General features: G+C 48.7%; 1 protein-coding gene across 1 annotated transcript in view; it reads left to right on the forward strand.

Moving 5' to 3' along the window:
- The first annotated feature begins 495 nt into the window (after window positions 1–495).
- Zfp64 (ZFP64 zinc finger protein) overlaps window positions 496–24,448 on the forward strand; it is a 78,770-nt gene continuing 54,817 nt past the window's right edge. Inside the window, exons 1-5 of the mRNA XM_033766953.1 lie at window positions 496–707; window positions 2,676–2,915; window positions 13,557–13,718; window positions 14,716–14,778; window positions 18,260–18,511. Of these exons, the coding sequence (XP_033622844.1) occupies window positions 674–707; window positions 2,676–2,915; window positions 13,557–13,718; window positions 14,716–14,778; window positions 18,260–18,511 (751 nt within the window). The 5' untranslated portion in view covers window positions 496–673. The remainder of the gene's footprint in view (window positions 708–2,675; window positions 2,916–13,556; window positions 13,719–14,715; window positions 14,779–18,259; window positions 18,512–24,448) is intronic.

Consider the following 24,448-nt stretch of genomic DNA (forward strand, 5'->3'; position numbering starts at 1 on the left):
ACCCCTGGGCTTTCCCGCCCCGCCGGGCGGAGTCTGGGACGCGGGAGGGAGGGAGCTCAGCGGGTAACCAGGGCAACCCGGAGGGGAAAACTTCTGCCTGGGCGGTTCGGGTTTGGAGCCCGAGGGCTGGAGATCTCGCCGGCGCGTTGCGGAACCTTCCCGACCCTAGAGGCCGGGGTCTGCGTGGGCAGCGGAGTGGTGGCCGCTTTCTTTGAGTTTGGGGTGTATTTTAATTTTTCTAGTGAGGGCATCACCCTTTTTCAAGCCCAGGCTCTCGCCTCCCACCTACCCGGCCCATCGTGTCCCAGTGTGCTGTCCGGGGACAGAGCGATCGCACAACGGCCACCTGGCAGCCTGAGCGCGTGTGGGAAAAAAAAGAGGAAAATCCTCTTGCAGCGCGGAGGGCCCCGCCCAGCTGACCCCGGGGGCGGGGCGGGGCATCTTGCGGTTCTTCGCCACCTCCTGGGCGATGCTGAGCTGCAGGAGTAGGAGAAGGCCTGGTGGGGGCTTGGCAGAGCCCTGGTGTACCAGAAGTGCTCGGCTGGGCATCTGCTACCGTCCGGCCTGTCGGAGACCGGCGCTCCGAAGCGCCTTATGAAAAACACAGATTTCCCCAAAAAATCCCAGCCTCCCCACTCCATTGGGACTCACTGTCTCCTCGGAGGGTGCACTAATGTCCGTGTGGAAAGAGTATCTGACCCCACCAGGTGAGGTGTCTGGGAAAGCGGGTGGGTGGGGCCTTGCTGGCCTGGACAAGCATCTCACTGAATCTTCTCAGTGACCCCCCGCCCCGGAAATAGAAACCACTCTTCTCATTTGAGAGGAGAAAACCCTAAGCCCAAAGTCACAGTGGGTGACAGTGTGAGGGTCCCAAGGAAGGTATAGGTCATGACTTGGGCGTGTCCCACCCACAACCGCCCCCATTCTTTGGTATTCGAACCCTCTCATCTGGGTATCACAACCCTGTCCCCTGATTAAGGAAACTTCACCCATGCCAAGCACTTTCTTTCTCCCAGCCTTGGTTTCCTGTTGCTTTCATGGCAGCTCATTAGCTACAGGGAGGCTTCGAGTCACAAGCAAAGGATGCGTTTCCTCTGTCCACCCATGTCCAAGGCCGTAGGGCACGGGGTCTCTTCGAGGGGACACAGCCCAGGGCCTCTCCTTAGCTGGTCAGTCCGATTGTATTCCACACAGAAACTTCTTGTCTTAGACCTGGGCAAGCTCGGTCACGACATAAATATGTCTTCAGAAACCGACACTGCATGGACACCTGACATACACGCACAAAAGTAACCTTGTCTCATACAGAAACTTCTTGTCTTAGACCTGGGCAAGCTCGGTCACGACATAAATATGTCTTCAGAAACCGACACTGCATGGACACCTGACATACACGCACAAAAGTAACCTTGTCTCATTAGCAGAAACTTCTTGTCTTAGACCTGGGCAAGCTCGGTCACGACATAAATATAAGTCTTCAGAAACCGACACTGCATGGACACCTGACATACACGCACAAAAGTAACCTTGTCTCATTTAACTTGGGGTGAAAATGGAAATCGCGTAAATATTGTAGCAGGGATTATATGGAATGATGTTTTTCCATTAAATCTATCTATACAGAGATTTTAATGATAGAGCACCATGTTTATATAATACCTATGTAGGGAAAAGATTAGTTTACAATGCACTATGATCATATGCAATTTTTAGGTGTGATGAAAATAAAATATTTTGTAATGTTTATGGGAGTTTAGATGGAATAATTATAAGTATTTTCGCTACTGTTTCTTCATGTTTCTCCCATTTTTTTTATAAACATGAGCTTTCTTATAATAATACAAAAAATATAAATAAAAATTAAGATTCTCATATGAAAGACTTACTAATTCTATTACCTTAGTTAAGTAACATCTATATAATACTTTCTAATATGGCACCAGATGCTGTCCGAAGTGCTTTGCAAATATTAACTCTTGGTGTCATTACTGAAGGGCAATAATGTTCCTGTCAGGAATGAATTTTAGCTATAAGTAACAGAAACCTGAACTGCAGTGGCCTGAAAAGAAGTCTGGAATTGGTTGATACCAAGGTAGAATTAGAGGATCAATGAAAGCAAGTCCAGATGGATAGAGATCTTAGTATTTTCCTCATAGTTACAAGATGGCTGCAGAAGCTCTAACATCATGTCTGCATTGAAAACCAAAAGAAGAGGGAACAGTGCCAGCTCATTCTGCTCCCTTTTTACAATGAGTTCCAAACTTTTTCCCAGAAACTCTTCTAGCTGTGCGCTGGAGGGATTCACAGGCCACAATTACTTGGACTAGTGGTTCTCGTGGTAGTGGGGTATTTGGAAAGATAAAGGATCAGTTTTTGTAATGACCTTTCAGTTGGGGCAGGAGAGGCTGCTGGTCTGTCCTGCAGATTGCAAGGCAGCCTTCCTCATCAAAAGCTGTCTTGCAAAAGATACCCACTGAGACTGCCACCTACTACTTGGACCTGAGTAACTGCAGGTTCAAACAGAATCAGGGCTCTGTGTGTGAGAAGGAAGAGGGAGGTGGAAAGAGTATTGGCCCGACACCAGCCTGTCTGCCCTGATCCCTGCCGCGACTCCTGTTTGCGAGGTTCCTGAGAGCTGCTCGAATTAATCTGTGACTTCCCTTTGTCCCGTGGAGTTCCGGGCAGCACGACGGTGCTGGTGGAGCTGACCCCCGACATCCACATCTGCGGCATCTGCAAGCAGCAGTTTAACAACCTGGACGCCTTCGTGGCCCACAAGCAGAGCGGCTGCCAGCTGACCGGCGCTTCTGGGACAGCCCCCAGCACGGTCCAGTTTGTATCAGAGGAGACGGTGCCGGCCACCCAGACGCAGACCACTACCAGAACCATCACCTCCGAGACCCAGACCATCACAGGTACCACCGGGGGCTCGGGGTGAGAGGAGGCCTGGATGCAGCCCAGACACCTCCGTGGAACTTGTTGGAATACCTTCCCAGGGCCCACCCCCTAGGCTCGCTGACCCATTAGTTTTAATGAGCTCTGCCGGGACGCCAGCTGGCCAGCCAGGCCTGGGAGCTGCTAGGCTACAACTGCACTAGTGGTTCAAGGTGTTGTCACTTGGGAAGCAAGACAGACAAAAACCGGGTTTCTAAAACAAAACTCTGTCCACTAAGAAAAAAAAGAGTAGCACTGCAATAAAACAAGGGGTGTTGGGGTGGTAGGAGTATGTGTGAGCCTGGGTTTTCGTGACTTTTGTGAAGGGACAGAAGACATCGTGATTTGTTTTCTAAATCTACAAATCTGCGTTGGTGTTATCTTTCCTTTTGCCGTTGACCAGGAACAAGCCCGTCCCACGCCTCTTCTCCGTTGTGTCCGCCTAACCTGTCAAAGTTGAGAGATCAAGATTTTTAACACACAAAATGAGGCTGCAGGAGTTCCGGAATAAATACACCCAGACATACACACACACGTGCACAGATAACACGCCTGTGCTCACGCTTCTACCCTTCTGCCTGTGTCACGTGTCCGAGGGGACCAGGAACCCATTTATGAGCTGCTGTAGTGCGTGGGGATATTTAAAACCAGTGCTGGGCCTCACAGGGAAATGCAGAAATGTACTCTTTACGTAAAGGCCTGCAAATTTAAGTTTTATAAATATTTTGAAGTGCTTACCAAAGAAGGTGGGCTGTAGACAGACTCCCTGCCCAAGAAAAAGAACCATAAATGTGATTGCAAAAAGAGTTGTATTTTTTCCAAAGTGAAAAAAAGAATCGAAAGACAAACTTGGGGGGGAAAGCAGCAGGTATGACTAACCTAACCTAACATCCTTCATATACTGTACAAAGAACTCAAATACAGTGCGAGCACACACACACACACACACACACACATAAAAAAAGAACCAAGTGATCATACCCTTAAGGGCAACAGGTGATACACAGGAGCCACTGAGCACCAAAGCACACGCCCTGCCAGGTACTGTTCCTCCTGCCTGAAGCCGACTTGCTTCTCCATGATGGCAGGGCTCAGCTGAAGGCATTTCCTCAGAGTTCATCGCTGACACCGCACGCACTCACACGCACACAGGTCCCTTGCTATCACTAGGTGGTTATTGGAGATGCCCAGTTAAAGTCTGTCCCCATCACTGACTGGTGGGTACCATGAGGACAGGGCCGAAGCCCTCTTGTGGGCTGGCACCCATCCTGCACCTAGAAAGACCCTGGCACGAGGCACACCTACCCGCTGAGTGTGAACAGCTGTCAGTGTCACCTCCACTGGGGAAGCCGCTTCCCCGTCCTCCCTCCTGGTCCGTTGCTCGGGATGCCTGAGGTTGGTCCTCTCTGTGCCCAGCCAACAGAGGTGTCTCCTGCCCAGCACAGAGAGAGATGTAAGGTCCAGAGCTGGGCTGCTGGATTCGCACCCTGCCCACTGCCTGCTGGCCCCATCCTGTGGGCAGGTCCTTCTCCGCCCACTGAACAAGTCATTCATTATGGAGTCACTGGCCCTGCCAGAATGGTCCCTGATTAATGCAGAGACTGTGAGCGGGTGGAGAACAGGCAACACCGTCTGCCTAAGTTTTGCCACTGCTTGACTCAGCCTCTGAGCCATGCCAGCCGAACAGGCAGAAATCCTGCTTTCCTTTCCCTTTTACACCCAGGTGGTTTTCTGGGTCCAACTTGCCCGCACTTTTAGGCATCACTGTTCCCTGAGCTGTCTGTTCCCAGACCTGTGTGTGGGCCAGCACCCCAGGAGCGCACTGAGACACCGGGGCCCAGGCTGCCCCTGCACAATCCGCTCCCCGGGAGAGGCTGAGGGTCTGCATTTCTAACCAGCTGGGTACCCAGGTCTCACGCCCTGCCTGCGGCTGCACCGATTCTTCCAGATGCCCTCCGGAGTTATTTTCTAGGCTTGTTTGTCCTCGGTTCAGCCCAAATTACTAAGGAATTTAGGCTCCTATTCCAAAGGAATAGGAATCCTCACTCACCTCCTATTCCTAAGTCTCCCCTGCGCCCAGTGCTTGTGGTGCAGGAGGTGACGGTTATTCTCTGCACTCTGGCTTTGAAAGCTGCCTATTGTTTGGCCTGTACATTAAGAACTTTCTCATGAAAGAAGTAAAACTTGATAGTGATGCTGCTGAAAAAAATGGGCAGCCCTCGCGCATTTGCAAAGTTCATGGGTTAAAATCATGGGACTTTGGCATCGGGTCCCTGAGTTTTTGGTTTGGTCTGGTCTGGGTTTCTCACAGTGCCGGGGCTGGAATCCAGGGCCTGTACCTGCTAGGCAAGTGTTCCGCCACAGAGCTACCCCGCCACCCCGAAGCCAGGTCTCTAAGTTTGAATCTTGGCCGATCCTTAGGAGCCACACTATGCTGCTGCCAAGTTACGAGAGCCCTCAGTGTCTCATTTTAACACTGGGACAAGGATAAGTAGAGAGGCAACAGGGTTTGTTAGGAGTCTGTGTTCCTGGGACAGGCTGCCTGCGATGGAATCCTGAGTAGGACCCTTGTGAGCCTCACGACCTAGGGCACATGACTTACAGGCTGTGATTCCACTTTCCCCACAGTGACACCAGCGACTTAAAGGAGTTTTGATTCGGTCCACGGTTTCAGGGGATTCGGTCCATGGTTGGCTGGCTGCAAAGGAGGCACATCGTGGTGGAAGGGCACGGTAGAGCACAGGTGCTTAGCTTAGTCCATAGCACTGTGACACAGAGCCAGGAAACGCCAGAGAGGAGAGGCCTGGGAACCAGATACAGCACCTAAGGCCGTCCTCCAGGATCTACCCAGACGTGCCCATGGATGTGCCTCACTAACCCCCTGGGCATCTCTTAAGCAGCCCGGTTGGCACAGGATTCATAGTCAACACGTAGTGGGGAGAGGGTAGCGGGAAAGCCGGAAGCTGGGCTGCGCTCTTCCGGTCCACATGAACAGTGTCTGAATGGCAGCATCAGACCAGGCCACGTTATGACCACCTGGCCGCGTCCAAGTCTAGAAAGAAAGAGGACATCATCCACCTTCCCTGCTCCTCTTAACCTCAGTGATGGCTAGGTCTTTACCTGTTAAAACTTTAGCTCATACTGGTTCACTTGCGTCCCCAAAAGCCCCTATTTCAGGCTTTCCTAAGTCTCCCCCAAAAGCTCCCAACACAAGCCCCAAACCTAGAGTAAGCTCTCCAGAGTTCCGTGGCGCAAGGTTCCTTCGTTGCAGTGATGAATAAACTGATACAACTACTGGTGTGTCCTGGTCGTCTTTGACCAGAGAACAGTGACGCAGGGAAGGCCAGGCCACCTAATTGATTTTGAAAACGTTCAGAAAGAATCTCAAGATTCAATTTGGCCGTGAGCCCCAAATAAGTAGTTTAATGTCTAGTTCACTAGACTGTAAATCTCCCTGCAAGTAGGGACCCAGAGAGTCTTGCTTTCTGCCCATGACACCAGGCCTGATACAAGGTAGGCATTCGATAAAACTGTCCTGGCATGAGGGCAGGAAAGGGCTTCTGTAGGGAATAAATGGGTTAAAGTGCAGAAAGCATTGAGGCATGGCACCCACCCCTTACAGGGACCCCAGAAAAGACAGTTTGGGGGTAATTGTGCATCTGAGGTCACAGAGACATTTGCCCCTAGAGAAGTCCAAGCCCCTCACTTGATCACGTGATGTACAAGCCCAGCTACTTGTGGTAAGTGCAGCATAAAGGTGCAAAGAGTTCACAGCACATCTGTCCCAACCAGGAGAGCCAGAGGAAAAGAACTGAATGTGATCAAATATATGATAGGCCTTGAAAGACAAGGATATGAACCCATCCAGCCACTCCCAGGCTGGCTTCTAAGAGGAAGAGGCTGGGAAAGGGCCACGTCCAGTGGACCGGAGCAGGGGAGAGGAATTACACAATATCAGAGTGTGTGGTAGGAACTGTGCTTGAGCTTTGGCTTTTCTCCTGGAAAGTCGCTTAACGTGTCATTCAGTAAGACAGCGAGAAGGATCAGGCCATAGTGATGTGTCAGTTCACTTTTCAGTTGCTGAGACAAAATACCAGACTCATACAGCTTAAAGGAGGAGACATTTATGTGGTTCATAGTCTCAGAGGTTTTAGTTCATGGTCAGCTGGCTCCAAGGCAGAAACATCATAGTGGAAGGATGCAGTGGAAGAAAGTTGCTTAACTCACAGCATCCAGGAAGCAGAGTGCAGGAGGAGAGCCAGAGAGGAACAGGCCAGGGGCCGGATATGGGCCCCAGGATCATGACCCCATGCCTCTCCCTGACACACCCAGAAGCATGCTTTACACTCAAGCCAGGCATGTTGACGATGCAAATCAATTATCACAAACTATAATAGCTAATTATTCTGCTTGTGCTTTGTAGTTTCCAACGTATTTATACGAAGCAGTTTTTCATGGCCATACATTAGTTAAAATCATGATCAGCCCCATTGTATTCATGGTGAAACTGTGGCACAGGAGGATAAATAACCTGCCCAAGACAAAGGGACTGACAAGGACAGAAGGGAGCAGGACTGGGTCTCAAAGCCACACTTCCTGGTTGCAGAATCTTTTCTCTTAAAGCCACACCCACTGCCCTGGAGGTGAGTCGTCACTGCAGTGTGTTTCAGACTTATTCATGTGGAACAGCGGCTGGATGCATAGGTGAAATGCAGATCCCCCGGCCCCTCTTCCTGGGGATAATGCCCTAGTGAATTGAGCAGAGTCCTGGATGCTGAGCCAGCCTGGGAGTGGCTGGCTGGGTTAGTTCACGCGTCTTTTGTTCTTGTAACAACGTGAAACTAAAAGGACAGTTAAGATGTTTATCACCACCAGCCCCAGCGAGAGCAACAGGTGAGGCAGATGAGAGATCAGTTCCACAGCTCAAAGGTAACGATTTCTTTGCATGTTCTTGCCAAGCCCTGCGCCCCTCCGCAGACCCTCCGTCTTACCAAGCGCCATTAAATGTACTACGGCAGGACTGTGCAAGAGAACACTTGGGAAACTTCTTAGAGTACAGCCGTAAAGATCCCTACATCAGAATCTCTGGCATGATCAGTCTAAGGACTAGACCAGGAGAAGGGGGAGGAAGGAGGGAAATCTGTTGGCCGCAGCGTCTAGCACAGCAAAGTGCTTGATGGGTCTGAGGAATAAAAGAATCAAGAGTGGAAGGAAGAACGGGGCGTGGAGAGAATCTGTTCTAATCCTGTTTTTAATTTTCTCCTATTTGGAGGGTTCTCATGCTGGAAAGATTGATTATCTGATTGTCTGCCTAGAACAGACCCCTCCTGTGGCTCCAGTTCAAGCCAAAAGGGAGATTTTATTTAGAAGGTTTGAAAATGGTGGAGAATTGAGGGTAGAGATGCGGCTGGATCTTTTTGAAGAGATTGAACGGGAAGCTAGAAATGTATCAAGGCTTCCTAGACCCTCAGAGCTTAAAGAAGGGTCTTCCCACCACCACCTGGATCTCAGCACAACCCAGAACTACTGAATCGGAATCCACGTTTTAATGAGATCCCACGGTGGTCTGCGAGCCCATGGCCATTGCCAAAGTGTACTGCCCGCATGACTCGCCAAGGTGTGGACCTTCCTTCTTTCAGAAGGAAAGTCCACACCAAGCCCCAGCAGTGCTTTCTTCCACTTCCTAATTCCATGTAGTGAATCTGAGTGGCCCAGCTGCCATCGGGGGTCTGCTTCTAACCCAATCAGCAGTGTCAGAGGGGGCGTGGCCAGGGAATCCACCAATCAGCAGAGGCTCCAGTGACAGTAGGCCCCGAGAGCTGATTGGGAATGGGCAGACGCGCAAACCCTACTGAAGGGAAAGAGGTGGAGTCCTCCTCTAAAAGCACATTCCGAATTTGCAGTTGGGTTGCCTGCCTGGAAACCAAGAACCCTAAATAGTGATCTTAAGCAGGAAGTGCACTGGAGAAAAAAACAGAAAAAAGGCTCAAAAGTTTGGAATATAGGATGATGCACTAATATCCTTAATCTGTAAAGAACAAATCAGTGAAAAAAAATGGAAATTGCAATAGAAATGAGATCATAGCATAACAGGTAGTTCACCAAAGAAGGTATGCGAGTAGCGAATGGATGTAGAAAATGATTTCAACCTTGCTCATTGTCGAATAAGTGCAAGTTAAACTCAGGTGGCTCCACTTCGCCCAAATAATGTCTTCAGTAGCCAAGGAAAAAGAGAACATTTTCTGAAATGATCTTACAAATATGCATCACCAAGTAACAAACAGTTAAAGGACAGCTTTGGGGAAAAGGAACTAAAGTTCTGTGTGAGCCCAGCAGACTTAAGATGCCAATGACTACGAGTTTTAGAGGAAAAGATTTTGGTTTCCTATGGAATCCACCTGACATCTTCAAGCAGCATCAAGCCTGTGCTGTAAACCGAGCATACACACAACAGCCTCTCGGGTGCGCACCTGAGCACGTGGGAAAGACAGAGAAACCCCAAGGGCCAGTAGCCAGTGTGTGGGACTCCATGTGAGACCCATGTCAGCGCTGGGAATAAGTCCCTGACCTTTTTGCAAAAAGTTATAAATGAGGCCCCCACATAAGACCAGACAGACCCTTGCTCGTTTGCCCAGTGAAAGCAGGGCCAGAGGACGTTCTCCTGTGGGGACAGCGCATGCCCCTTGCAGGACACCCTTCCACCTACGGCCACGAGTCAGCCCCCTCAGCGGGTCCCACGTGCTGGGTTGTCTCGGCTGCCTTGACTTCAGCTTGGGTACCTGGATATTCCCCAAGGCCAATGCCATTTGCTACAGGAAATCTATGTACAAATGAATGAAAATCTGTCACTGCACGGAGTTCCTGTAATATCCGCTGATAACTGCCAGGAACTCACCGAGTGGCCCGTTCTCAGCTTATCTTCACCTCCTTGAATCTTGCTAAAATAATACGGCCTCATCCCTGAGGTCCCTGCTCACCTTCCCATTTTACCAGCAAAAAAAAAAAAAAAGCCTGAAAAGCAGAAAAGTGACCTATTCAAGGCCCAGCAGCTAATGAGTGGTGGAGACAAAACTGGTCCGAGGAGAATGAGCTCGGACCTGGGAACGTGTGGCCACTGCACCAACTCCCACGCAGACACAAAATTCCCGGCGGAAGTGCGGGTACCCAGCAGCCCCTTGTGAGCGAGGCCACCTGAAGGTTCTCCCGGGGGTGTCAGGATCCTGGGAAGAAGCCACGTGTGCGAGCAAGACTGAGAAAGCTGGCCGGGAGGCTGGAGCAGGCGTCGCCCATTGCTCTTAAGTTGCTATTGGGCTCCAGTCACCTGCAACAGAAGACGTAGTGTCATAGCAAATGCCGTCCAGTTAGGTGCAAATATCCCCTCTCTGAGGTCTTCCTGGACCACCCTATGTGGCCCTGCACCGCTCCCTGGACCCCTCTCTGCTTTATCTTTCTCCACGTATGTGGAGTAATACCAGCACCAGCTGATAAGCCAGAATGCCAGCCCCATGCAGACAGGGTTTTTAACCCTGTGGCTCACTGCCGTGCACCTAGAACAGTGCCTGGGACACAGGAGGTGCTCGGTATGTGCTGGATAAATTAATGCCCAATGACTGCAATCGTGGCAAGTCCACATGCCTGATCGCTCATCCTCACAGCAGCCCGAGGAGCCGGTGATGGAAACTGTCCCCATTCTCCAGGTGAAGAAACTGAGGCCAATCCTTGCTGGTGTGTTACTTCAGGGGACTCCCATGTTGTGTGTGATCCCCCGCCTCTGAAATGATCCCTGCCGTCGGGCACCTGACTCCCTTGGCCGGGTGTAACCTGCCCACACCCGATGCTGCGCACTGCCTCCCAGAACATGAAAAGCACAGGCCACAAAAGCAAAATTAAGCTGAGTGCAGTGGTCCATGCCTGTACTCCCAGCTATTCAGGAGGCTGAGGCAGGAAGACTGTAAGTAAGAGCCCAGTCTAGGCAACTTAGCAAGGCCATGTCTCAGAAACAGGCTGGGTTGTGACTCGGTGTGAATTCAGTCCAGATACTGGATGGGGAAGGGAGCAAAAAAGAGACAAGTGAGATTACATCGAACTTAACACTTGCTTGTTTCTTTGTTTTGAGACAGGGTCGCACTGCGTAGTCCAGGCTGGCCTTGAACTCACTATATAGAACTCTCAATGATCCTCCTGCCTCAGCCTCCTGAGTGCTGGGGTTACAGGTGTGTGCTACCACACCTGGTAAAACTTTAAAACTTCTGAGCATTGAAGAAAACAAGAGAGGAAAGAGGTAACTTGGGAAATAGGAGGAAACATTTGCAGATCATACGTCTGAGAATGGTGAATATCAAGCCTGACTTGCTCAGTCCGGGAATCTGATGCTAGTGGCAGCAGTCAGCGGGCGCACATCCTGTCCCTGGGGGGTCAGAGAGCCTGCCAAGGGCTGTGATGACGCTGAGAGCTCAGTGTCCCCTCTCGAGTCCATTCGGACTCAGCCACAGCCACGCCCTGCCCTACCACGGCTCCGTATGCTTTGCAAGAACCTCCTGATGTGGCCATGGGGATTATTCCTGTGTGCCGGGGAGGAAGCAGCTCAGGGTGTGTGTGCCGGATTCACCCATTTCGGAGGCGCATCTCACATCCGTGACATTGCTGTTGGCCAGCAGGCATCCACTAAAAAGTGTCCTGCAGCTCTTAGTCACATTCCTGTCCCTTGAGCCAAGCTGTGTACATTTTTGAAACAGTAGATTAACCGCTGGTTAAAACGTCTTCCCGACCAACGTGTGATGACACAGGCCTCTAAGGCCAGCACTTAGGGAGGCTGAGGCAGGATTGCAAGTTTGAATCCTGGCTGAGCAACTTAGGAAGACCCTGACTCAAAAAATAAAAGAGCTAGGGATGTAGCTCAGTGTAAAGGCCTTGTGGGTTCCATTCCTAAGACTGAAAAATAATCTTGCTGAATATTCATGGTGATTGGGGTTGAAAATGAAAAGTAACCACACACCTGGAAATGGGAACAGGAAGTCACTTTGATGTTACTGAAGCGAATGCTTGTTGTGGGAGAGTAATTTGAGGGTTGCCGCTGGGAAGTGTGAAGAGGGAGGTCCGTGGAGTGGCTCTCAAATGCCAGCGTGTGCCAGGGTCATCCAGGAAGCTCGGTAAAGCCCACATTGCTGGGTGCACCCAGGAGTGTGCGATCGGCAGCTTTGGGGTGTGGGCCAGGAACTTACCTTTGTAACAAGTTCCCAGGAGTCCGGTGCTGCCGAGCCAGGACCACATTTTGAGACCCAAGCAGAGTGTGTGAGACCCGGAAGGAACAATGGCCGAGCCTCCCAGTCCACAGAGACGTCACAGCCAGAGGCCAGTGCGGCCGATGCTTGCATCAGAGAGAGGCAGCCTGAAGACAGGGGGCAAAAGTCGGTCAGAATCTTTCAGCTGACTTTTTTAAAAGCCTCTTACCTTCCCGGCACATATTTTCACTGAGAAAAATGGAAACCACCAGTCTGCTTAAGACTAAGGGCTGTCAGAACGCAGGTGTTTAAATGCCACGTTGCTGAAGGTGCTGAAGGAGGCAGAGGTCAGGAACCTGGGTTTCTTGCAAATGGCCACAGACCAATGTGCACTCATGGTCCGGGGATTTAGCTCAGAGGTTCCGCCGCCTGCCTCACAAGCTCAAGGTCCGGAGTTCGATCCCCGGTACCAAAAAATCAGTAAATATAAAATAAAATATCTAAGGAATATTAAAGTATTGGGTCACAATGTGTTTAATTGGCAGGATTCTTACTGTATATAAAATAATGGTGCATCTTATCATCTGTAACCTCTTAGTTTCAAAGAAATACGGTATTTGAGGAGAAAATATAATCAGCACCTCACATTTGGAGGTGTGCATATTATAGCTTTGGGCAAAGCTGAAAATCAAAGTGCTGTTGGGCCTGTTGATTCAAATGCACACACTCTGTAAATCTAATGGCCAGCCAGGCATGGTGGTGCATGCCTGTAATCCCAGCACTCGGGAGGCTGAGGCAGGAGGATCGCTGTGAGTTCGAGACCACCCTGGGCTAATAATGAGCTCCAGGTCAGTCTCAACTACATAGTGAGACCCTGTCTCAAAAAAACAAACAAACAAAAAAAAAGAGTTGATGTTAGAGCTCTGGCTCAGCATCCGATTCCCTTGCTTTCTGCTTAGGTTACAAAATGGCTGCCACATCTTCACTCTGTCCACAAAGAGGAAGTCAGGCAGCCAGGGGAGCAACAATGAGCTTTCCATGGGCTGGGAATGTAGCTCAGTGTAACTCAGTGTTACAGGCCTTACCTAGCATGTGCAAGGCCTTGGCTTCAATCCTCAGCACCAGAAAAAAAAAAAAAAAATGAGCTTTCCTCAATTATTTCTCTTATTGCCCCTAATTAAAAAAAAAAAAAAAATCAGGAAAGACAACCCTTTACAGAAGCCCCAAATCAGACATTCTCCAACATCTCATTGGCCAGAATTGGGTCATGTGGTCACTCTTAAGCAGCAAGGGAGCCTGGGAAAGAAATCTAGCATATTTATTCTCACAAACAAAGGTAGGCAAAGGGCATAGCTGTTGGCTGTTCATATTCTGAAAATTAATAAACACTATGTCTTTTAGTTTCAGCTCCAGAATTTGTTTTTGAACATGGGTATCAAACCTATCTACCCACGGAAAGCAATGAAAACCAGACAGCTACTGTCATTTCTCTCCCTGCCAAGTCCCGAACCAAAAAGCCGGCGACCCCACCAGCTCAGAAAAGGCTTAACTGTTGCTATCCAGGTAAAGGCAAGCTTCTGTCCTGCGTGTATAGAGGATGTGACTTTTAACCAGGTTCCAGAGCCCTTTCTGAAGGATGCTTGGCAGGTGGACGCGGATGTCTCCAAACTGCCTGGCTATAAACCAGAGCCACACGGCCTCACAGCAGCGTGCACCCCCTTCCTTGCCTGACGCTGATCACTGTGCCTCGTGGCTGTGAACCTTCCAGTGAAATGGAAACAGGAGAACTTGAAGTTGCTGCAAATATTTCTTGCCATGCTGTATGTCGGTTAAGACATCTAAAAGGATTTTTCCTTCTTTACTTTGTTTTAACTTTTTATTCTGGCATAATTGCAGACTTAAAGAAAAATTGCAAAAATAGTACCAAAAATTCCCTGTGTGCTTTTCACCTACATTTCCTAAATGTTTACTATATTCGTTTTGTCCTTTATAGATCTTTTCACCAAAACCACTGGAGAGTAAATTGCAGCCACAATGTGTTTTCACCCCTAAATACCACAGCGTGCATTTTCTGGAAACAAGGGCATTCTTTGGTATAACCACAGGACAATCATCACTCGGGAAACTAACATTTATTTATGCCATTATCAAATTTTCTGAACTTATTCAGCTTTCACCAGTTGTCTCCCTAAAAAGAAGAACATTTCCCCTCCCCAGTAGGGCATTCGGTTCCTCTGTGTATCTGGACCAGTCAGCTTTTGTACTTCCTGAACTTGACATTTCCGAAGAGGGCGAGTCAGTCCTTTGTTAAACCGCACCTCTGTTTGGGTTTGTCTGGGGTCTCCTTGCCATTAGATTGAGGCCAGAGCCGCAGAAGCAATGCTGGGGTCTTGCTGCCATGCTCGGGGGTCCCGTGACACGGTTTGTGTCTTCGCCGTGCTGGTAGTTTTTGTCACCTGGTTAAGAAAATTTCTGCCAGTTTTTTCCACTTGGAAGTCACTCCGTTCCCCTTTATCATTCATCCATCCTGGTGTTTTTGTTTGTTTTGCTTTGCTGTTAGGTTGCCAGTTCAAGACTGCCTATGGCATGAAGGACATGGAGCGTCATCTGAAAATCCACACCGGTGAGTAGCATGTCGCAGACCAGTGACACGGGGTGGGACTAGAAACCTCACAGTCGTCGAGGGAATACGAGGGCAAAGTAAAGAAAACTAAGGTGCTGTTTTTGCATATGATTTGGACAGAAAATGTCTACAGTAATAAAATCCAGACACAAAGAGGGCGGGGACAAACTTAGCAAGTAACAGCGGGAACTGTTGCAGCCACCTCAAAAACTGATCTGCCAAAATTAATTACACTTGAATGCACATTTTCAGGAGATGAGCCTGTGTGTGTGTGTGTGTGTGAGTGTGTGTGTGTGTGTGTGTAATTAGTAAAGAGACTATAGAGAAGCAATAGTAACTTTCTCTACACATCTTTGCACTGTCTGGATACACTGGGTGTGTTATTTTTATTATTTTGAAAGGGAAATTCAATAAATTCTTTAGAAGGAAAGGGAAAGTTCAGTGAACAAGAAAAACAATTATTTCTCATAATTTTCATTTTCTTGAACACCATGCCCCTTAATATCTGCTGGGAATTGGTTCCAGGGTCCCCCAAGGGCACCAAAGTCTGAGGGTGCCCAAGTTCCTTCTAGAAAATGACACAGAACTAGCTTGCTTGCTTGCTTGCTTTCTTAGTTATAGTAGAGATTGAACCCAGGGCCTTCACCCTGAGCTTAATTTTTTGGTTTTGAGACAGGCTCTCACTAAGTCCCTGAACTGCTCACACTGAGCTCGAATTTACCACCCTCCTGCCTCAGCCTCCCAGAGGGCTGGGATTGCAGGCATGCACCACCACACCAGTCTCTTTTCATACACTTTAAATCACTGTAGATCACTTATAATGCCTAATGCAATGTAAATGTTATATAAATCATTGCTATATTATTTTTATTTGTATTGTTTTTGTCAGTATCTTAGTTTGTTGCTTATTTTGAAATATGTTAGATCCAGAGTCCATTGAATGCACAGAGACAGAACCCAGCACATACAGAGAGCCAACTGTATATTATTTTTAGCGCTTCCCAGATGGGTTACATGGAGAAAGAATTGCTTTTAGACTGTGTTAAAGCACTAGGTACTCATTCAGATGATGCAGACATGTATGAAGTCAAAGCATAAATGTGCGTGAGCTAGGGACATACTGAGATTTGACTTTGGCTTCATAATTGCCCAAAGCCTGTTATTTAGCCTTAGTCTTTGGAAGATGAAACAGCCAACAAGCATTTCCCGGGCCACCGTCATCATCCAACCCGCCTCGTGTGCTTTGGATTGATTCTAACTATCCAAATCGTTTTTCTTTTCTTTTCTTTTTTCTCCCCCCCCCAACCCCGGGGATCGAACTCTGGACCTTGTGCTTGCGAGGCAGGTGTGAGCTAAAACCCCAGCCTTGACTGTCCAACTCTTATATGTTCAATATCAGTATCGATGCACATTTAAATGTAGCAGGCCACGGAACCCTCCGTGTGGATTTCATGTGTTGAATTTCCATCAGTCCAGCGTAGCGTGTTTATCACTGAATGAGCGAAATAGTCCAACCATTAACGATGACTGGAAAAGCCAAGTAAAAGTACAGATAAAGGTAATGACTTTAAGTCTATCTATCCTGCCAGTCCGCATCTACACACAGCCTGGTTTGTGTTTGCAGGACACTCCCTGCTTAACTCGAGCGTCTCTAGCATCTTCAGATCCAGGAGTTGACTGGGAGGTGTCCTTAGTTCCTTGAGAGGCGGGTGTGCTTCGTGAACCCCAGAGAATCGGGGAGTAGCAGCAGGGGTGTGGATCTACTAGCAGAGCTGGCTGAAAACTGTTTAGCTCTGCCACCTACAGGTGCCTTCGGGGTATTGCAAGTACACGCAGCCCAGGGACAGAAGGGACTCTATTGATGATTCCTGGATTTTTAAATATGACTGCGAAATTTTTTTAACAATAAGATTATACTCTTTAAGAAATCTTTAGGCATATTCTTAAATTCCAAATATCCTAACTGATCCGTTTTGGATAACAACTTGTTACAACACGTGGCTATGCAGAATTTGGCCAAAATACACATTTGGTATATAAAATAAAAAAGTGAAAATCCCTACTCGTGGACAGCTCCTTCTAATCCCACGCCCCAAATCATCAGCCGTAGCAGTTTCTGAAAGCACACTTCCCATCTCACTGAGTTGTACGTATGCTGTCCCTGCACCTGCGTGTTCACTTAACAAGGGCGCATTGGTCCCTTTGTAGGCACATAATCTGTTTTTCTCTTTTCAGTGGCCAAGTAGGGAACTGATTCCATAATTTATGACACCACCATAACATTAAGTACTTCAGCCTTAAAGTCAAGTTGTAGATGTTTAATGTTGTGAATAGATGATCAAAAAAAAAAAAAGATAGTCCTGGGTCCTAGTCCCAATTGTTAGGAGGATTAAATAAATATTTCAGAGGGCACAGTGTTATTGGAAAGGTGCTTAAATGAATGCTAGCCAAGAGAGGCTTTTTGATGCCAAGAAAAGCACACACACACACACACACACACAGCACATGTGTGCCAAATACTCAGAAGAAAGCACGCGAGAAGTCAGTGCCTGCTGGGCACAGTGGCTCACGCCTCTGACCCCAGCACTGGGGAGGCTGAAGCAGGATTTCAGGTCAAACCCAGTCTGGGTAACTTAGCAAGACTCTGTCTCAAATTTTTTTAAAAAAATTTAAAAGGGTTGAGGATGTCAGGGCAAAGGCCCTAGGTTCAAAAACCAAAAAATCTGCACCTGCTCACAGACTGACACATGTGTCTGAGGTTCAGAGTAAGCTGCTGTGACAGAGAAACCCAAACAGGAGTTCAAGCAAGCTGGGTTTAGTGCGTCTCTCACCAAGCCATACCGAGACAGGTAGGTGGGTGGGGACAGGTAGGCAGCTCTGGAACTTCACTTCCCCTTGCTGGGCCCTTCCTCGGCCACCTGCAGCCTCATCTGCCCACTCCCCAGGTCTGGGTTACAGCTGACAGGAATCGGGGAAAGAAAATGTAGAAGACAAGCAGTTACAGTCTATGAAAGGAACACATTTTACCCTCTCTGCCGCAACGTCCTCATCACAGACCTAGCTGCAGGGAAGACTGGGGAACGCGGTGTCCTGCTGGTCAGCTCCGAAGTCTTCCAGCAGCTCAAGGGATGCACATTTTAGGGTGTCTCTTTTGGAGAAAGGCCAAAGGGAATACATTCGAAGGTGATTAACTGCTTCTTATTTCACATGGGTCTGCATTTTCATTTTAGTGACCTGTTTTAATTAATAAGGAACTCATATTCATGATTTGAAAATTCCAATAAGCAAAATGAAAGAAGAAACAACCGGACACACACAACATTGGCTGCCCGCCAGTCACCCGTCCGGCCTTCTGGGGTTTCCTAAGTGTCATCTGGTAGTTGCATACTGTGTTTTTCCTAAAGCGCTGGGAAATAAGCCCATTCTCTCTTAACCTTGTTTCCTGACGCCGTTGTGTGTGTGTATGTGTGTGTGTGTGAAGGAGACAAACCCCACAAGTGTGAGATCTGTGGCAAGTGCTTCAGCCGGAAGGATAAGCTGAAGACTCACATGCGGTGCCACACCGGCCAAAAGCCCTACAAGTGCAAGACGTGCGACTACGCGGCGGCCGACAGCAGCAGCCTCAACAAGCACCTGCGGATCCACTCGGACGAGCGGCCCTTCAAGTGCCAGCTCTGCCCCTACGCCAGCCGCAACTCCAGCCAGCTCACGGTGCACCTGCGCTCCCACACCGGTAAGCCCCGCCCGCGGCCCCTGCGCCTGCGCTCCTGACGCTCAGCACGCGCCTGAGAGCCTTGGGTGACAACTAAGAGGAGGCCTTGGAGGTCTGTGGTCATCCTTTGGCTTGCGGTTTCGCTTTTTGTCTGCCTAACGGAGCCTTTTGTGGTTTAAAAAAACGGGGGGAGGTGACAACTTTAATGCACTCCTGCCTTATGATTAGGCATTTCAGTAATTTTGTTTTGTTTCGTTTTGTTCCTTTTGAGAGAGACAGGGTCTCCACTAGTAGCCTAGGCTGGCGTTAAACTCTCAGGATAGCCCAGTCTGGCCTGGAACTCACCATCCTCCTGTCTCAACCTCCCATGTGCCTCCCAGGCATTTGCCTCCAGGCCCAAACCTTCAGTAACTTTTAAAGTACACTCTGACTAGTTCAGCCTGGAACAGCTTGATTAGAAAACCACATCGAGGGCTCTGGGGGTACAGCCCAGGGGTTAGGTGCCTGCCATGTGCAAGGAGGCCCTGGGCTCAGTCCCCAGCACAGTAAAAACAAAATACGCATACACACAGTAAACAGTCCAGAGTTTTTGACTCAGTCCGTATACTTGTATGGTTTTCTTGCAGCATTTGTTATCAGCTGGCTGTTGATAACAGTAATAGTGTGTAACAACTACCACCCAACCTGAACTGCCTGTTGTAATAAATACCCAGTGCTTCCCTATTTCGGGCCAGCAGGGGGTGCTGTGGGTGGCTCAGCTTAATCACAGTGGGGAAGGCAGGGCACTCACAGACCCTAGCTGGATCGCGCTGGCTGTGGGCTCCCCTGCTGTCTGCTGGCTCTAGCTGGGGTGATCTGGCTGCTCTCTGGTCATCTCTGATCCTCCTCCTGGCACCAAGGGCCGCCCCAGGCTTGTTGCTCTTGTGATGATGGCAGAGATGCCCGCAAGCAAACCCCACTGTGTACGCCCTCTGCACACCTCTGGTTGTTTCGGGCTGCAAATACCACATTGTCTAAAGCAAGAGACGTGGTTGGGCCAGTGTCGGGGGTGGAGTTGGGCTCATCCATACCGAGAGGTCACCACCACAGCCTGTGTGGGCTCAGGTCTGGGACGTGAGGGTGCCGAAGAATTGGGACCATTTTTGCAGAAGTCCACTTTCATCTCTGCCATCATTCATATCTCCCTGACAGTCAAAATGCAGTCACAGTGTCCCCCAGGGCCCCGCAAATGTCATCCAAGCATAGGACTGGGATTGTGTGCTCTCCACCAGGTCAGGATATGGTTTGTCTTTATCTAGAAGCAGAGTAAGGAGACAAGAAATCTGGTTCCCAAAGTACAGTGGTGAAATAGAGCCAGGATGATTGCAGGAACCCTGGTGTTGGGGAGCAGAACAGTGGGAGGCTCTAGCGGTCACTGGTGTGGAGGATTTTGTGCTTGGCTCTCCCCACAGGTGACAGGGGAAATTTCTTGATTGGCTTTGGGTCTGCTCCCTGCTCCTAGACACTCCGACACCCTTCCCACCTCCTCCCTTAGCTGCTTCTGAAAAGGACTGGGAAACGTACTTTGGCAAAACTTTCTCAGCCTACTTCCTGCTACTGAAAGCTGGGAGTTTTCTTCATCGTAGTCTAGGCTGGTGACAGTTTTGCCGGTAGAGCTCTCTGTATGACAAAAGCCACACGATTCTTTTGAAATATTACTACTCTTTCTAAACTCGAGTGTAGGTGCTTTCTTCCTATAACATTCTGCACATCCGTATGAGTCCTTTTGCCCAGGTAAGAGAATCTACTTGGCCCCAAATAATTCCTTGGATGATTTCAACAGATTCTTACATTCAGACCTCTCATTTTTCACTTGGTCTTTACTCTGAGATCAGTTCCACAGTCAGGGTCTTTGTCCCTAGGCTTTTGTCTTGCTTTGAAAAGCTAGCTGGAGATGACTTGGAAGAATCTGGCTAGAGATGCTGGCTGGAAATGAAAAACTATATCCAGCAAATCTTTGTCTTTCTCTGTTCTCTCTCAATTCTGTGTAAAAAGTGGCCAGTTCTTTTTCAAGGTTTACTTCCTTGTAGGTGCCTAGTCACACGCAGCTTCTAAAACACTTTTCACTGCTCTGCCCAGAATGTATCTCTTTACTCAAATCCCAAGCCCATGTGTATTTTTTGTCTTCTAAGTCACCACAGATGACTTTTACCAAGTACCTGCCATTAAATGTTTGCCAGTAAATACCAATTGCCATTTTTCCTATCTTCCCCCTGTCACTCAACCCCATATTTTGGCTCTCCACTTGGACAGCACCCCATTCTAGGTACCAGTATCTACATCATGGTTTTCGCAATGATGCCGCATAACAAAAACCCCGTGAAGCCTCTATAGATACAGCAACATTCCTTTTCTGTCCACGTGTTGAGAAGCAGCTGGGGATCGCCTAGGTAGGTAACTGCTGACCTGGGCTGAACTCTGCAGGCCACAGGCAGACGCCACAGCCACCTGGAGGGATGGGAGGCAGGACACTGTGGACATTGACGTGATCTGCTCCGAGTTAAGTCATCAAGAAAACTCATGGCCGACTGATTTCCTTCACAGATTTCTCCCAGCCTAAGTTAGAGAGGCTAACCTGTGACTTATAAGGGTGACCTTAACTTAGGGTACCATCTTCAGATTGGCCTAGAAGGGGCATGATTTCTAAAGATTCGGGTGTGTGCTGTTTGTACGCTGCCTCCATAGGTTGTTCATTTTCTCTTTTATAAATCTGCGATGTATGACACTTCTAAAATGTTAAATTAACAGGATTCTATTCTTACCTTTCCATTGATTTAATGTACTACAGATAGCTACAGGACATTTCAGTAACAACCCAAACTCAAGAGAATCTATCAGCTTAACGTATCAGTCTCTTATTAATTCAGTAACATTCGTTAGGCCCCACTGTGGACCAGACACTGTGGAGAGCAGGTAGTCATTGCTGTAGGAACAGCAGTCATTGGTCTGTGAAGAGCGTAGAGTTCAGCAGGACTATTGGACCAGGAGGCCTCACTGAAGAAATAAATGTACAGTTAAAGAAAAATATAAAGGATCAAAGGAATGAGGTCCTTCGCTTCAGTGCCATAAAGTGTCGTTAGGCTCTGTAACTTAGTTGTGAGAAAGAAAGAAAAAGGAACAGAGAGAGAAAAAAAAGAAGGGAGAGAAAGAGAGAGAGCAAGGAAAGGAAGAGAGTGACGGAGAGGGAGAACAGTCGCTGTCACTGTGATCTGTAAACATGGGCAGAAACTAATAGAACACCCTGAACCAAAACTCTCCCTCCGCTGCCCTAGACGTCTCCCTGCAGGAATCCCCGTAACATTGGGAAGGCAGGGCCGTGCACTTGGGTGGGAAAAAATCGTATCTGTATTTTTACAACCTATCCTGGAACTCGGCATGTCCTTCGATGACGAGTACAGGTAGCCAGTTGATAACTGTTCCTGGGAACTTGTCACCCGTAGAAATCAGGTGTTTTCATACAAATGGTTACATCTAGATTAAAATACCTTTTATACTCCTCTCTATTGAGAAATTACTGTAGTTACAAGACCCGCCATGAGATCTGTTGTTTAATACATTGATAAGTACACATACTGCTATATCACAAAGTTTTCTTTTAATAGTTTAATAATTATTTGAATAGAATTGGTTTCTTTGGAACTTTTGTTTTGTTTTAATTTATTTTGTACATTTAAAAGATGATTCTTACAAGGGTTTTGTGAGATTCACTAAACTTCCAAAAATGGGTGATGGCATCCAAAAGTGTTTTAACAACAACATTCTGAGGCAGGAAAAGTCAGCTTTCTCTGAAACCTGCCAGAGAGCAGATGTCTTAGGCTTTGAGAAAGCAGTATTACAGCGTCTGGTCACAGCCGCTCACCTTTGCTGTTGTACTGTAAACAAGTGGACATGGTTGTGTTCCAATAAAACTTTATTTATAAAAATAGGCTGTGAGCAGGATATTTTAGAAGCCTGTTAAATTGCTCCCTGCCACCTCTCACTGAATTTATTAAATAGCTCATTCTGGTGTTGTAAGCCTTCTGCCAAAAAGCTGAAACACAGTCCCAGCTTTTTGAGTGTGTGGCCTGAGAAGGCAAACATGGCTTAAATGTACAGGTAATTGTCTGGCTTTGGAATCGGCCTGAGTTGGAATCTAAGCCCGGCCACACACGACTGAGTGACCATGAGCAAGCGATACAGGCTCTGGGGCGTCCGTCTCCCCATCTGTGTAATAGTGTAGGGCTGCTAAAGGAGTGCTCATCTCCTAGGGGTGCCGGAGGCATCAAATGAGACAGCTCAGTGGAGCATTCAGTAAAGTAAGTGCCTGCCATCCCAGAAGCCACCGAACACTGTTAGCTGCTGCTAATTTCACTTGCTTCAACAATATTGAAATTGGGGTGGGAGGGTACCAATTTGCTTGAATCCTCAGTGCCTTATGCAACTTGGACTTGGCATCAGTGAGTAAATAAATTTGGGATCTTGTGCCCCTTCAGATGTTTGCAGTCTCACTTTCCCTGCTTATCATTTCAGCAAATAGGAGTTTGTTTGTTTTAAAAATCAAGCAGCTGGATTCTGTAACTTCACAAGTAAAGAACGCAGCTGGCAATGTGGGATAAATAAAGTGTGCGCAATAAACACGTCTCTATTAATAAAAATCTGCATGAAATGTAAGCTGGTGTTTCAAGCACTGTAAAAAAAAAAATACTCGGATGAATGCAGCGTGAAGCTGACCCACTTGGAAATGTGCTGTTGAGTCTGTTGCAACGTGTAACTCGATCAAAATCATCGGATCATGCCAAGTTATGCAACTGTGAACCACTCACTTGCAAAGTGGGTGCATTAACTATGTGAACGCTAGCTTGTTTCCAAGAATATATCAAGTATTTGTGCAAGTCTTATCCGGGACAATTAAATAGCTCTTTTGCATCTCCCGTTTTTCCTTCCGGGTTTCCTAAGGGCGGTGGCTTGCGGTTCAGTTTTGGGGACAGAAGAGAAGCCTCTTCCCTCTTCCCTCTTCCCCCTCGCAGGGCTGCGGGAGCTGCAATTAGAAAGTCGCCTCCCGCCTGCCTGGGGATAAGTGACTTTCTGGTGTGTGCTTCGGGGGGATCCGCTGTGGTTGTTGCCTGCCTGTTCTTATGGAAACTCACCTTGTGTTGACAGGGGACGCCCCCTTCCAGTGCTGGCTCTGTAGCGCCAAGTTCAAAATCAGCTCGGACTTGAAAAGGCACATGCGCGTGCACTCGGGGGAGAAGCCTTTCAAGTGCGACTTCTGCAATGTCCGCTGCACCATGAAGGGGAACCTCAAGTCGCACATCCGCATCAAGCACAGCGGGAACAACTTCAAGTGTCCGCACTGCGACTTCCTGGGTGACAGCAAGGCCACCCTCCGGAAGCACAGCCGCGTGCACCAGTCGGAACACCCGGAGAAGTGCTCGGAGTGCAGCTACTCGTGCGCCAGCAAGGCGGCGCTGCGCATCCACCAGCGCATCCACGGCCCCGAGCGCCCCTTCAAGTGCGGCTACTGCAGCTTCGACACGAAGCAGCCCAGCAACCTGAGCAAGCACATGAAGAAGTTCCACGCCGACATGGTCAAGGCCGAGGCACTGGCGAGGAAGGACACGGGCAGGCAGAGCAGTCGCCAGGTGGCCAAGCTGGACGCCAAGAAGACTTTTCACTGCGACACCTGCGACGCCTCGTTCATGCGGGAAGACTCTCTCCGCAGCCACAAGAGGCAGCACAGTGAGTACGGCGAGAATAAGGCCTCGGACGTGACCGTGCTCCAGCTCCAGATCGACCCGGGCAAGCAGCCCGCCGCGCCCCTCAGCGTCGGGCACCTCCAGGTGCCCCTCCAGCCCAGCCAGGTGCCCCAGTTCAGCGAGGGCAGGGTCAAAATCATCGTCGGGCATCAGGTGCCCCAGGCGAACACGATCGTGCAGGCCG

The sequence above is a fragment of the Fukomys damarensis genome, unplaced genomic scaffold (assembly GCF_012274545.1).
Source record: "Fukomys damarensis isolate Sample0158 unplaced genomic scaffold, DMR_v1.0_HiC HiC_scaffold_22, whole genome shotgun sequence".
NCBI classification, from domain to species: Eukaryota; Metazoa; Chordata; class Mammalia; order Rodentia; family Bathyergidae; genus Fukomys; species Fukomys damarensis.